This window comes from Monodon monoceros, unplaced genomic scaffold, assembly GCF_005190385.1.
Source record: "Monodon monoceros isolate NGI ecotype Baffin Bay Population unplaced genomic scaffold, NGI_Narwhal_1 Super_Scaffold_2, whole genome shotgun sequence".
NCBI lineage: Eukaryota > Metazoa > Chordata > Mammalia > Artiodactyla > Monodontidae > Monodon > Monodon monoceros.
In genome coordinates, this window is record NW_021703776.1 from 84,840,189 (window position 1) to 84,853,037 (window position 12,849).

Below are 12,849 nucleotides of genomic sequence, written 5' to 3' on the forward strand. Positions count from 1 at the left end.
TTTGGAACGCTGACAGAGACACAGTAATGACACCGAGACTGGGAAAAGATGTGGGCTTTCTTCTCCCCCGCTGATCCCATTTCAAACACATGGACAGCATGCGGGGCCCAATCCACCAGGAAAAAAATGTAAATTGAGAGGCCGAATGGAGAACTCCGTGAGTTGTCTTTTTTCCTGCTCTCCACTAACTTTGTTAATGAAATGAAGCAAGCTCCGTGTGCCAACGTGTAGTCATTCCCTTCTGTCTTACAAAAACTAAGGGGCACATGAAGGTGACAGCAGGGAGGATCTGGCTGGAAATGTATCCTCTCCTTCAAAGGCCTTAACTTAGCATTCATAACACGTGCTGGATGGCAGGGAAGGCGGATGGGGCACGCTCCAGGCCTGGGATTCTGAACATAACATCTGGGTTAGGTACAGCCCAAATCTCTCAAAAGCAGGTATTGGTGGAGAAAAAATATCAGTATGAAATCACAGCAATATTATTAAGTCTCTTTCTGTCTCATCAGGTGGTTACTGTAACCAAAGGAGGCTACATTGATGATGCTATGGGACGTTTCAGTGTTCTACAAATATAAGGTGCTCTGTGACTATCATCATTTATTAATGTCTCTGTACTTCTCTTTCCCTAGGAGTCTCAGCAGACTTTATTAAAGGGATATTGTTTTATCACCTCCTTCTAGAAGGTGAAATGTATAATTTAAAGCAAAAAGGAAACCGCTCACCAGCTCAGTGATCTCTCACGAGCTGGACCTGGCTGAGACCCAGAGGCCCAAGCTCCCAGGCCAGCATCCCAGCCAAGACGCCACCCTGTGAGGATGACGGGAATTGAAGGAAAGGCCCAGAAATGAAGATCTGGATGGATAAGTCAGGCCAGTCTGTGTGCTGACTGAATGAGAGGCCTGGCTGCCAATCTGGGCTGGGCTGTCGCACACCATCTGGGGCGGGGGGGGGGGGGCGGGGGCGGGGTGTGTGTGTGTTTGCGTGAGCGTGTGTGTACACGGGAGAGAAATCTCGCTGTGTTAGCTGCTGTGTGTAGTGTGGAGGTGTGAGGGAGGATAAATCACAGAAAGAGGGAGCCTCAGGGATGACTGTGCACAGAGTGTGAGTGTAAGTGAGAGAGTGAAACACAGCAGAGAGAGCGACAGACAGACAGAAATGACGGGGAACAGACACCATGAGAAAGTGATTCATATATCCAGAGCAGAGAGGATGCGTGTGCGCACGTGGGTGTGTGTATAGGGGTGCACGCCTCTGTGCAGGGCTTCATGAAGTCGTTCTCTCGGTGTTAGGACACGGCATTGCCGGCCTCACCTCCTAACCGCTGCTCAGTAAACCCCGCCCTGAGGTCGTGGCAGCTGTCTGTGTTAACGGTCTGCAGATGTGATTCCTGGGTCTTGTCACCCTCCCTGCTGGCCCAATGGGCTCCAGGGTGGTGTCCTGGGAGGTCATGCCCAGCCTAGGAGGCCAGCCTCAAGCCCCTTCCTCTCATCAGGCCCAGCATATCACCCAGGGCTCAGCCACCATCCTGGACCCCAAAGCACCACGTGTACTTGGCTGAGATGCAACTTTAATCGCAAATTCTGCTGGCCAAAGAGAAAGAGGTGGGTGTCCTTTTCACCTGAATACCTGGAACAGGAGCCGTCTCAAGGGGAGGGGGGAAAACTTGAATAAAGACAGGGTCTGTGATATGGCAGCACCTCCCAACCCACCGCTAAAACACAAGTCTGGAGTACGGGGTCAGTGGGCTGTGAGGGGTGAGGGCTTGGGCTGACATGGAAGGAGATTTGTGATGTGCGCTGTCACTGGGACTTGAGTGTGGTGTATACGGTGCACGTTTAATGGCCGCCGTGTGTGTGCGTGTGTGTGTGTGTGTGTGTGTGTGTGCGCGCGCGCGCGTGCGTTGTGTGTGAAGTGAACTGGAGTTGAGGAAGGAGGGATGGGGGAGACAGGAGCAGGAGTTCCTGGTCCGAGAGAGGACTGCCGCTGAGCAGAAAGAGAAAGGCCTGCCTCGCGCCACCAACAACAGGACATACCCATCCAGTCAGAGCTGCACTTCCTGCTGAAAGGAAAAGAAAACAGCCCGAGCAGACGGGCAGAAACCGGCACCCGGAGCCTGGGGTGGCTGCCTGGCCATTCCGGATACGCACTCTGGTGGAGTTTCAGGATCCCAGGCGCCAGACCGAACGGCGTGACCATCCAGGCTGAGCTGGGAGGCCAGCCCGCGTCCAGGGGGTGACCCTGTCTCCTCCCAGGGCTGCCCTGCCGGAGAGCAATGGATATGAGTCACAGCAACAGCACACACAAACGGGGTTCTCCTTTCCCACTCCCCGACAAAAAGCTCGGTCCCGGGTGCCTCTGTGAACCCTGCGAGACTGAGCAGGGCCGGTGAGTAAACCCTGAACGCAGGCAGGCCCCTGGCCTGGCAATGGCTCTCTGTCAGGGGCCTCTGGAAATGTGAGGGGTTTCCTAGTTCCCGCGGTGACTGCGGAGCCCAGTGCCACTGGTTCTTAGTGCTGCAGGGCCCAGCAAGGCAAACGCCCTGCAATGCCAGACGGCCCCGCGCCGTGAGTCATCCCAGCCCAGGGGCCACCGCTGCGTCATGCAGAATCACCAGCGGGAAGAGCACCTGGCTGAGAATTAGGATGCAGAGAAGGCGCTAGTCCACCAACTACATGACCTTCAGTGAAATACTTGACTTTTCCGCTTCTCCATCTCCTCAACTGGACAGGATGTCTGCCTTTCCTATTATCCTGAGAACTGCTGAGAGAAGGGGAGGCAATGAAGCCCTCTGTCAACTGTCAGGCAACACACGGACTCCCCCGGGGGACTGTGGGGCGGCTCGGAGGCCACCACCCTCTGCCCCCGCTACTGAGGCTGGACAGGTGTGAGGCGGTCACTCCGGTGACAGTCTCCGTCCCACGGACCAACATCTTCTAAGTTCCAAGTTCGAGTCTTGACGGGGCGATTAAGCAGCTGAGTTTTGCTCATCCAGGCTTCTCAGCACTGAAGCTGATGCTGCCTGACTCCTACATCCAATCCAACTGGCTCCATACTTAGGGAAGACTTAAGTGGCATGAGTGACAGTCACTCTCATGGCCACAGCCCTCGTTCCCGTCACACAGGCTGTAATGACCCGCCTGGATGCGTCTCTCTCCTGGACTCCTAGGCTCCTGGAGACTGATGTCATGTCATGATTCTTGGCACCAACCAGGAGAGGGTACATTGCCAAGGGCCTAATGAGAGTTTCATCCATTCATTAACTCATTTGGAGGCAGAAGGGCTAGTGTCCTGTGAGGTGACCCCAAAGGCTGAAGAAAGGGTGAGGAGATATAGATAGCCATGCCCGGGGGCCTCCAGGACACCGGGCCTCTCGGCCCACATAGAACACAAGAGCCTCGGGCCTCAACAGCACAGCCTCCAGCCCAGCAGTCCCACTGCAGGTCAGGAGTGTCGGGGCTCCCAGAAAGGGGCTGAGAGCTGTCGCCCTGGCCTGCTCAGGGCCGTGGCACATGACAAGAGCCTCAGGCTGTGAGCTCCTTGTCTCAATTGTCACTGCTCTGCAGACAGAGGGTTTGGGGACCCCGGATAGCAGCCTTCCAAGGCACCGAAGATAGAGACCATCTCAGGGTTGAGCAGCAGAAACAAAGAAATTACATCATTATCCTTAAGCCCGCCCCTGGATGCTCACCAGCAAAAGGCCTTAGGTTGATCTACAGTCTCCCAAGTCCTAAGACACACTTGGAGGACCCCTGGCTGATCCCTCTAGGACCCTCCTTCTGCACAGGCCCTCCTGAGGTCCTTAGAGTAATTTTCAGACACCAGCCCATTTGTTCTTGGATACCTCTTTCCATCCAAGCTGGGAAAAACAGAACACAAGAAAGAATGGTAGGGCTTCCCCGGTGGCGCAGTGGTTGAGAGTCCGCCTGCCGATGCAGGGGACACGGGTTCGTGCCCTGGTCCGGGAAGATCCCACATGCCGCGGAGCGCCTGGGCCCGTGAGCCATGGCCGCTGAGCCTGCGCATCCGGAGCCTGTGCTCCGCAACGGCAGAGGCCCAGAAGGCAAAACTAGAAGTTGCTTCCGTCCCCCCCTCCCCCAAGCACCAGCAAACACCTGGGCTGCTTCCCCAGCCTCTACACCCAACGCCCACTCCAGGGTTTTCGTTTGCAACATGCGCTGACGTTCACAGGGACACAGTCCCAAGAGGAAGACACTCCTGGCCGGCTGGCCCTTATCTGCGATAGGGGCTCAGCCAGCCTCTCTGGTTCTCCTGGAATAAAGACAACAGGTTGCTCCCTGGGGGCCTGCAGATCGAGGCTCCAGGTTCCCAGCCTAAAGCTTCTCCCCGCAGCTGGTCACCAGGCTGTGGGCCACCACGTGGCTCCACCAACGCCCCATGCATGGCAGGCTCCGACCCCATTTTCCCTGAACACAGCCAAACACAGCTGGGACCTGGTGAGGGGGTGGAGCCTCAGGGCTCATACTACTACCTGCTCTGAGTCCTGGAGGCATGAGTTCAGGGGAAGGAATGTGCATCCCAGGAAATGAAGAGACCAGAAAGGCCTGAAGAGCACCATGGAACAAGCATTCTAGCTTAGGGAACTAGGACAACAGGAGCACAATAAAAATGAGTCACTGGGCAAAAGGTACAAAATACCAAGTCCTGGAGATGTAATGTACAGCATGGTGACATAGTTGATAGTACTGTATTGTATATTTGAAAGTTGCTAAGGGAGTAGATCTCGAAAGTTCCGATCATAAGAAAAAGAATGTGTTACTATGTATGGTGATGGATGTTAACTATAGGCTCTTCTGGTGATCATTTTGCAATATATACAAATATTGAACCATTATGCCGTACACCTGAAACTAATATAGTGTTACATGTCAATTATATCTCGGTTTTAAAACGAACCACTTTTCAAGCTCTTTGAGTTGTAACTGTGACAAAACCCACAAGGGACACCCAACCCTACAAAAAACAAGTCCTAAAGTCAGCCTCCTGGGCCTCATGCTCCCCTCCCCCACTCTCCTGCAGCTGAAACGCCGCAGGACAGAGGCCATCTGAGAATCGGTTCCCCTTCCCAGGCCTCAAGGGAATCCTGGACTCAGAGGCAGAAAAGAACTCTAGAATTCATCTCATCCCTCCCTGCCTCAAGGTAAGAAGGCAAGAAGGAAAGGAAACCAACGGTCTTGTGAATGAATGAGTGCAGGAAAAGCTGGGTTTGCAAACACTGTGCCTGTGAGGGCTCCTCAACGGGGACACCCAGGAGCCTGGCCTGCGTGGTCTGAGCTGAGGCCAAAAGAACCGTAGCCAAGCCCCAGAGCAAACTAACTCGAGTGTGGGCTGAATCAAAGGAAACTGATACTGTGCATTAAAAGCTGGTGTGGCCTTTTAGACTGGCTGGGGAGACAGCCCCAGCCCTGTGCGGAGTTTCTGGCCTCCTCCTTTCTGCTCTCAGCCCTGAACTTGCCTCGAACTTGAAAAGGCTAATTAAAGCCCAAAGAAAAATCAAAAGCTTGTTATCTGGCTCCATTACTCCCAGTCCTGGCATTAGCCTGTCTTGCAAAGCTGCCTTCCCTCTGTTCTCTCCAAGGCCGCCAGGCGGATGTTAGGACCTGCAGCTCTGCAGACTCCCGTGATGAACTTTGCTTTTTGTACTGTGGCAGGGAGCAAATGCTTGCCCATGGGCAGCCAGGCTGATCTCCGCAGCTGATTTTACTCCCAAAAGCATTGCCCGAAAAGACAGGATTGGAGCAAGTTTTCTGCAGCAAAAATAGCCAACCCCTCTGATCTCAAAAGAACTAGCTGTTTAGTAAGCACACAGCATGAACTTGCTATTTTCTAACACAGGTGTATATGTGAGTGCTTGTGAGGGTATTTCTTGTGTACGTGCACATGCATGTGTGTAGGAGTGTGTATGTATGTGCATGTGTGCAAGCGTGGTGGTGAGAGGCAAGGGGGGTGGTGGTTCTCTTCAAATGTGGTCTCTGCTATTCACTCACAAATTCTATGACCTGGGGCAACTCATTCAAGTTGTTGGGCCTCAGAATGAAGGTAAAGACCAAGGGATCTCTGGGCACCTTCCCCATGTCAACACTCTTAGGGCATCTCCCCAGGGACCTACGTCTGAGCGTGTAATATACATACACAAAGCACAGCACCTGGCCGGTCATTCACTGCCTTCATGTGGGAGCAGTGCATGACCCCCAAGTTCATAAACTAGTCTCACAGACTCTCCTGAGTGGATCACCTACTGCCCAAACCAAAGTCTCCAAAAGATATGTCACCTGCTAGGGCTCAGCAGATACAGGGGACTCCCCTCAATTCTCTGGCCTGGAAATGATGGTCAACATGTTGCTTCCTTCTTTGGCGCCTGGTGTCTCTCCCATTTCCTCTGCGACACTAGGGGTCTCCTGGCTTTCCAGAACCCCCAAGAAGAAATGGCATCTTTTAGTATCAGCCCAGGTAACTGGAAAACTCATCACTAGAAAACAGCCTGAGCCTAAATGCTAGGGCACCAAAGAGAAACCTTGGGGCACAAGTGAGTTCCTTCTTTCTCCTCCCTCTCCCCTCCCCCAAATCCCATTGCCCGGAGGAATGGCCTCACCGCGTGCTGGAGGTGTGGGTGCCAGTGCCCTCTGAGGTCTGCTTGGCATGAAAAGAAACTTGCACTTCTTAAATCAATCCAAGTACATTTTCCTAATATGGAATTCCACCAAAGTTTGACTAGGAGTCAAGAATCACATCCATGCACGTGCATACTTCTACCTGATGACTGAATTGTCCTTTCTTCTCCCTACATTAAGACTACAGGATAGATTTTCTCCAACTAGGTTCATAATTTTTCAACTGGACAATAAAAAAGAAAAAGGGAAAGGAAAGTGACACAGGGCATAGAAGATGCCAAGAGCTGAACCTTCCAAGTCACGTTAAGAATGGTTGAGAAAAAAACAACAATGAAGATGAACAGAAGTCAAGCCACAGAAAGGCAGGTGCTTTTCACATTGGGTCACAAGTGAGTTATGTTGGGAGAGGCAGGAGGCTGTGTCTCCCGTGGCACTGGTGGTTGCCCAGCAGTTCTGAGGTCCGGTCTGTCCCTCAGGGCTCACGGGCCCTGGGCAGGCCTCCTAAACCAACCCTTCGTTCTCCCCGCCCCCTGGTTTCCTTCAGCCCTCTGTCACCCAGCACTGCTCCATGGCTGCTCTGGACACGTTTCTTCCATGAGACTGTGCACACGGAAGATACTTAATAAATATGTTTTCCCCTCTGTGTTCACTGGACTCTCACCCTACTTCTTCTGATCTTATTTTCCCATTTCCTAAAGATAGGCAAGGGGCTAAAAACATACCTCTCCTGAAGTTCTACATCTACCCCAAATGTAAAATGACTGCCTCCCTACTCCCAGTACCGGTTTTACTCTAAGCTCTGCCTCCACCGCCCATTGTTTTTATTCTAGGCTCCCAGGAGAGTGACTTGCAGCATGGTCGGTAAGAAGGTGGGTACACCTCTCAAGTCACCGCATACGACAGCGCAGTCTTCAAGAACGGCTGGTGCGCGTGGCATCTATGGCACACAGTTCTGCCTATTCCAGCCTCTCCTCTTACAGCCAGTGAGCCAACCAGAGTAGAGAAAAGTGCCGATAGGAAATCTACATTTAGCTCCAGCTCTGACTCTTATAAGCTCAGTGACATGGTCACAGCATGCTTGAGCTGGTGATAATCCGAGACCAGTGAGACCCGGAGGTGGGATATACTTGTCTCATCTACAAAATGGGACAGATGATTCACACCCCATGGAGGCCACAGCCTAGGTCTCTGACACCATGCCACCCCGGCCCACAGGCCCTCCCCGGACTCACCGCGCTGCTGCAGGGAATGTCCTTCACCTTGAGCCAGGCCAGGTCCAGCGTGCCCTCGCCCCGATAGCAGGACTGCAGCCGTTCCTTAATGCGGTCATTGATCTGCTTCAGGACGAAGATGCACAGGGCCGACTCGTCCAGGGATTTCATTTTCCGCTTCTGGCCTTTGGAGAAGACGGTGAAGAGGAGGTCGTCCTCTGGGCGAACCCCGAGGGTCCGGGCGAGCACGGCCCCAGCTTTGGACAGGTAGGCGGCCTGCAGCAGGCGGTACTCCACCCCGCCATGCTCACAGCCAATGGGGACCTCCACGTAGGAGTTGAAGGCTGTGTCCTCCTTACAAAGCCTCACGAGCTTGGACGTATAAACCTGCTCCTTAGTGGTGGAGCCAGGGGGAGACACCATCTCAGGCTGAAGCGTCAAAAAGTAGACAAAGTTGCCGCTGCTGAAGCCATAGACGTAGTAGATATCAAAGTCGGGGATGACGGTGAAAGTATCCGAAGGAATCTTGATCATCGAGGCCACAAACTCATCGTGGAAGACATATGCGAACATGCCATCCGCCTCTGAGTTCTTGGTCAGTTTCCGGCTGGAGATGGTGGGGAAATACTCTGGCTTCCCGTCCACGGCCGTGGCAATGAAGAGCTTGTCATCCAGGTTGTTGTAGGAGACGATCACCCCAAAGACAGAGCCACTCTCGTTGACCCCCGACAGGTAGTGCTCCTTCTTGTGAAAAGGCTCCCCCAGCTTGAAGAGGTCCTCCAGCCTGAGGAGCTTGCAGATGCCTTGGTACAGGCTCCCGCAAGCAATCAGCCTGTTCTCCTTATAGTCTATCAGGAGCATCTTGTTGACATTGTTGGTGGTGGTCAGGGGCTCGTTGCATGTCTGGACAATGCGGGGAGGGTAGCACTTGGGGTTGTCCTCGTCCGGCCCAGTCTGGTGGGTCACCAGGACCTTCAAGTCGCTGGAGAGCTTGTAGATCCGATTGACGGCCCCCACATAAATGTGCCCTGTCCTCTCGTCCACCACCAGGTGGTTGAAGCTCTCGGCGGGCTCCCCGCGGAACGTGACAAAAGACCGCTTCTGGGGCAGCAGGGGTGGCTGCTGGGGGAGTAGAGTGGAGGAGCCCATCCCCACCATTAGGAGGTGGGAGAGCAGGCAGGTCCAATTCCAAGGCATGGCTCTCATTTCAGAGATGCGCCCTCGGGTCACGGTCACACTCGGCACAGCAGTGTCGAGGGAGGGGTGCAGGCTCCCTACGGGGGGAAAGGAAAGACGTGATGCTGCTTGACAAAGGCAGAGGCTTAGTTTCACCCCACAGCTTGTCTGGCTGGGCCCTCAAAGCATCCTGCACACGCTGAAACAGACCCGCAATGGGGGACGCTGGGGCCAAGGGAGCCAGTCCCCAGTGTGTGGGTATGAGTGCCCAAGAGGGAGGGCAGCAGGAGGGCGCTTCAGTAATAGTACTAGTAATAATACTAGCAACAGTGACAACAATGATAACGGTGATGATGATAAATAGCCATTGCCCACAGAATGGCTGACTTTGCATCAGCCACTGTCCAGCACCTCCCAGAGACCCTCATTTCATCTTAACAAACCCTTCATTGCAGGGCAGCTTCCATCTGCCCCTCCAGATCTGCCCTCTACCCTTCTCCATGCCCAGGAGGCTGACCTGTATGGACTATACCTCTGCAGGCTCCTTGCCCTTGGGCCTGGTTAGGTGCAGCCAGTGGGGAGAATCAGCCGAAGCCCAGTGGGACAGGGAAAGGCTAGGAGGAGGGGAGGGGGGCTGCAGGTCCTGTGAACCACCTCCTGCCTGCCTCCCTTTGGTCCTAGGGGAGGGAACGGGCCTCAATGTTCTCGTCCCCAAACACTGCCCTGCCTCTAAGGAGGCATGTGTCAAGACCCCCTCTATTAACCTTTGTGCAAATGACCTGATTTGTATGTACAATGTTTCCGGCTGGGACCCTGACTAGCAGCCTCGTGATATAAGTACTACTGACACTCCCACCTTACAGCTGAGGGGGTTCCAGTTTGCACAGCTAAAAGCCCTAGAGGCCAACTGAAACCAGGACCAGGACTGTCCAAGTCCATGGCAGACTCTCATGCTGTCCTGCTAAAAACATCTCAGTTTACTCCAGCCAGGCACAGACGGGGACGTCCACCAGTGACTGTTTACGCACAGAAGACTAGTTCAAACAACCCTTTTTGGGGGGCTGTCCATTACAGCCCTGGCCCTCTGGGTCTGCACCTACTGCAGGGGAAGCTTCTCCTCTGCACCTCCCCCCTGCTGGACGGTGCATGAGGCCAAATTAACGACCCACAACCCGGATCCCTTTACTCTGAGGCAGCCACCAGGTCCTCTGGGCGCACTGCCCAGGTCTGAGCCCCAATGTCATTTTGGATATTTTTGTTTTGTTTTGTTTGTTTGTTTTGTCTTGTTTTGTTTTCCAGTATGCGGGCCTCTCACTGTTGTGGCCTCTCCCGTTGTGGAGCACAGGCTCCGGATGCGCAGGCTCAGAGGCCATGGCTCACGGGCCCAGCCACTCCGCAGCATGTGGGATCTTCCCGGACCGGGGCACGAACCCGTGTCCCCTGCATCAGCAGGCGGACTCCCAACCACTGCGCCACTAGGGAAGCCCCATTTCGTTTTTCTCATTTTTTTTTTAAGTCTTTATTGAATTTATTACAATATTGCTCTTGGTTTTTTTATGTTTTGGTTTTTTGGCTGTGAGGCATGTGGGATCTTAGTTCCCGACCAGGGATCAAACCCGCACCCCCCCGCATCGGAAGGGGAAGTCTTAACCACTGGACCGCCAGGGAAGTCCCCCAACATCATTTTAATGAGGCAGGTCTTGGCCGCTGCCCAGGGTGAGGCCTTCTCTGAGAGGTTTTCATTAAAGACAGAGAACAAATGCTTTAAGAAAAGTGGTCAAGTAAATAAATAAATAAATAACTCCCCGTGGAACAAAATAGCTTTCCATCCTAATGGTCTCATTCATTTCTATTCAAGATGCTTTTCTGCGTGTGTTTCCAGAGGATGGCTTCATATTTCTTCCAGTTTGGGAGAAATCTGGGCAGGAATGGCCTACATCTTATTCGGAGACATCTCGGCTCTGTGGAATTTCTCTCATTTCCCCCTCCCAAACAACTCAGAAACAAGGTGATGGGAAGAGGTAGATGGCTGAGTCAAAGAAACCTATCTGCCCCTCCCACAAGCAGAGAGAGTACAAAGTTAGATGGAAACCAAGAGAAGAAAGAAGAAGGAAAGCAAAACAAACACTTGACATTGTCAGCTAACAATGACATTGACATTGACGTTTTCATTCCCAATGAAAACCACAAACATTCTCAAGAAGACATCAGAGGAGGGAAACTGGCACACCCACGGACCGACAGCAGTCTTGTGAGCAGAGGGCCTTCATCTCTTCCCCCACATGGCAAACATAGGCTTAGGGCACATTCCAAATGAACAAGACACCATGGATCCAAGGATGGCCGAGGCTGGACCAGGCCCTTGAAAAACCCAGAGTCAGGGGGGCAGACACCGCCAGAACCCAATTACTCAGACAGTGAAACGTTACATGACGGACTTCGAGAGCTCGGGTGAGGACAGCTGACCTCTAACCCCGGGCTAGGGAGCAAGGAGAAGGCTGTGGGAGGCCTTGGAGAGGCGATGGCACTTGGGCTGAGCCGTGAACTTCGAGAGGACCCGCAGAGCTGGAAAGGGAGGGCCTCCTTGGGCAGGGGTCCATGGAGCCACGGCAAGGGCATTTCAACCAGGGTGCACGCCAGGAAGAGTCTGTCTGGAAAGCAGGAGGAGATAGGGCTGGAGAGGGAGCCAGGACCTCGTCAGGGTGCCCCTGGGAGGTTGAGATTAAAATGCACAGTGCTGAGGGAAGAAACTTAAAGGAAAAGAGCTCAGCCCCCGCTCCCAGGGAGGAGCCTCCGTGCTCCTGTCGATTTAGCCTTTGCCTAAAGAACTGAGTTTGGAGCTGAGGCCTGTGAGCTCCGTGGGGGTAGGGGGGGCACTGCCTTGCCTGCTAGTGTGTCCACAGTGCTAGACCCACACCTGACATGGAGGGGAGACTCAAGAACTCTTTCCTGAGTGGCAGGAAGAGGGGCTGGAAGCGAGGAGAAGCATCAGCACCTGTGCAGCATTCAGGGGACCCCGGGCCCCAAGGCAAATGCTGGCACACCCATTACCTCACTCCTCAGACAACTGTTCGCTGGGGTCAGGAGTGTCTGACCTGCTTTTCAGGTGAGGAAACTAGCTCTGCAAGAACAAATGGCTCGTAAGTGGCAGAGCTGGGGTTGAAACCCAGCTTTGTATCATTGCAAAGCCTGTCCTATTTCTAGGAAAGCACAATTCCAGAGCCCTCAGAAGTCCAGTTTAACCCATGTAAGTTCCCACACACAGAAATCCCAGGACATCACCCGGCAATACCAGCTCTACAGGAGGACAGCAAAGCCCCTGGGGACTCCCAGGGCATAACCTCACAGGTCATGCCCTCACAATGGGCACAACTATTTGCCGCTGAAAGCATAAAGGGCTGGAAGGTGCCTGGCACAGGGCTTCTCCTGGCCCGAAGTAAGTGCTTCTTAAGTGAGAGTTGTTGTTGACAAGAGTGAAAGAAGATGAAAGGATTAGGATCAAAAAATGCCCAATGGGGCTTCCCTGGTGGCGCAGTGGTTGAGAGTCCGCCTGCCGATGCAGGGGACATGGGTTCGTGCCCCGGTCCGGGAAGATCCCACATGCCGCGGAGCGGCTGGGCCCGTGAGCCATGGCCGCTGAGCCCGCGCATCCGGAGCCTGTGCTCCGCAACGGGAGAGGCCACAACAGTGAGAGGCCCGCGTACCGCAAAAAAAAAAAGCCCGATGGCACCATCTCTGTTAGAGTGATGAGGGGTCAGGAGGTCGGGCTGGTTCATCATGAATTGTCTGTGCAAATCTAAATATCAGAGAAGAATCTAGAAGTTTTTGAG

General features: G+C 53.6%; 1 protein-coding gene across 1 annotated transcript in view; it reads right to left on the reverse strand.

The window, feature by feature from the left end:
* Positions 1–12,849, reverse strand: part of LOC114901599 (plexin-A4-like) — a 293,914-nt gene that overhangs the window by 210,314 nt on the left and 70,751 nt on the right. Inside the window, exon 2 of the mRNA XM_029233535.1 lies at positions 7,865–9,117. Within this exon, the coding sequence (XP_029089368.1) occupies positions 7,865–9,049 (1,185 nt within the window). The 5' untranslated portion in view covers positions 9,050–9,117. The remainder of the gene's footprint in view (positions 1–7,864; positions 9,118–12,849) is intronic.